The following is a 2,207-nucleotide window of genomic DNA, read 5'->3' as shown; positions in this document are numbered from 1 at the left end:
TAGGAGCGACGAGTCTCCTTCTCCTCGCGGAGTGGAGACTTGGAAGCAGTACGCTTCTTTGAGGGCTTGGCGTCTTCGGCTTTGGAGGCCTTAGCACGCGCAAGACCCTCGGCAAGCGAGAGACGTTTGCGAGGATTCTCTTCCTCATCGCCACCGGCTTTGGGAGCGTCCTTAGCCTTGACAGCCGGACTCTCAGAGCGCACAGAGGTCCTAGGACTGTGATCACCTTGATCACTAGCGAGCGACTGCACGCTGTCATCTTTGTGCGCACTGGGCACTGGGCTGTGCCCTCCCACAGAGCCCGCAGGAGCATCATGAGTGCTCCCGGACTCGGCATCGTCCTCACTACCCGAGTTGAACTCGCGTTCTACGAACCGAGGGTTCGGACGATTGTCTGAAGATGAGGGCGACGGGCTGCGGCGCTTGCTTGCGCGCTTGTCCACAGCCGTGTCACCCGAGGAACCGATCGCCTCGGAGGCCACCTGAGTAGCCTCCTTGAGTGCAGAGCCTTTGCCGTGAGGCTTAGAGCTCTTGGCTTGCGCCTTTGTCGGCAGCAGCCTTGGATCGTGTCTTAGCACCGCTCTTTGCAGTGCCACGAGGCATGATAACGGTCGAAGTGGAGACCTAGACGAAGAGCGCACAGGTTGCTGCTCGAGGCTCTAACTGTGAAGTGAGCCTCCGCCGCGCTTGCGCGGCCAAGTCGATGGTTTTCGACTTTGAGAATGAGAGTTTGTGACGAACACCTCTTCATTCTGATTGGTCGGTAAACCGAACCTAAGTGGGGGAGGATGTGACGGGGTACGTAGCCCTAAGTGTACCCTGGTTACATGAAGTGTGACACTTCACACTTCAGGAGTATGACACGTCATACTCCGAGATATTTGGTACAAGGTACCAAGGTCGTTCAAAGCCAACCATTGGTTAAATGACATTGGATCCAAGGTCGCTCAAAGCCAACCATTGGTTAAATGACATTGGATTTTCTATAGGTAACTAACAGTTTGTATTAAACCCAAACTTAACCTACCTATAAATATACTCAGTTTACAATCTACCTTATTTAGGTCACTTCGCTCTCTTTAATTAAAGAGGGGACCTGTGAACTGCCGTTCACTGAGAGTTTGTATACTCTCGGAAGATAACTTCCTCTAGCGCAAGGTGCTGTGTGACCCCGTCACACTATTGGAACTCGGTTCCGAGCACTTTCGCACTTGCAATGAAAAAGAAGACTGAATTATTTAAGCGTTGTGCTCCACCAGAGCTCCTAACAACACTCACGGGTTCAACCCCGTTCTCATACAACGATCTGATCTACTAGAGTCTCACCTATTTTCTCAGTAGCAGCTTCTCAGCTCCTTTCCCAACTCCGTTTAACCAGACCTCTGAAATGAATTCCAACATTTTCAGCTTACGGGTCGTGTGATGCCTCTTTCTCTCTTACGTCGTCTTCATTTTGCGCTTGGACATGGGCAGCAGCACACTCGTCTGTGCCTTGTACGCTTGGTACGCCTTCGTCTCCCCCCAGCGCTCTTCGGCCTGCTTTTCTAGCAGCGGGACCCCCGACACGAAGATAAGCAAGAATGTAACGAACACGGGGCTCACACCAGCCCACACTTTCAGCACCGTGGTCGGCAGTGTGTGCACGCTCACGAAAAAAACACCAGCCCACATCATGATCTCTCCGCAGTAATTGGGGTGGCGGCTGTAATACCAGAGTCCGCTCTGAATAAACTGACCCTTCTTGCTCTCGTCACGACGGAATTGCATCTTTTGATACCACTCTGTTCCATCTCAAATCTAACACTTCTCCTTTGCTGACATATTTATTAAACTAATGGTGTGATTCAGCTAAACGAGCCCACTACGGGAAAGCCCTGCCTTAGCTCTATAAAGCAGTATTTTTTTTTGGTAGATCATAGTCAAACAGCCACGAAGTATAGAGCAAAAGAGCGTCATTAGTTTTTGACGGGGTGGAACGTTCCCAGTGTTGGAAAATTGCTGAAGGTTTTCAGAAGAGATCGATTTTGCTACGTTCTTAACAAAATGTGAAATAAGTCTTCAAAGGCTGGCTGGCCGTGGCCGGCGATTGCCTGGAAAATGGCTTTTTGAACCAATTACCTCCTAATGGAATTTACATTCTGGAAAAAATTTTAGAATCTCGCAAAATGGGGAATATATATAACCCAGGGGGGTGGTGAAAATAAAGA

The 2,207-nt window shown here is 50.0% G+C and overlaps 1 protein-coding gene across 1 annotated transcript; it reads right to left on the bottom strand.

Annotated features, from left to right (window-relative positions):
- Nucleotides 1-1,437: 1,437 nt before the first annotated feature.
- PITG_22439 (uncharacterized protein) lies at nucleotides 1,438-1,767 on the bottom strand (the record flags this gene model as incomplete). The annotated part of the gene is made up of 1 exon (XM_002909764.1): nucleotides 1,438-1,767. The coding sequence occupies one exon, from the start codon at nucleotides 1,765-1,767 to the stop codon at nucleotides 1,438-1,440; it is 330 nt and encodes a 109-aa protein (XP_002909810.1).
- Between the last annotated feature and the right edge of the window lie 440 nt (nucleotides 1,768-2,207).

Source organism: Phytophthora infestans, genomic scaffold, assembly GCF_000142945.1.
Source record: "Phytophthora infestans T30-4 supercont1.3111 genomic scaffold, whole genome shotgun sequence".
Classification (NCBI taxonomy): Eukaryota; Oomycota; class Peronosporomycetes; order Peronosporales; family Peronosporaceae; genus Phytophthora; species Phytophthora infestans.
This window is presented reverse-complemented; position numbering and strand designations above follow the sequence as displayed.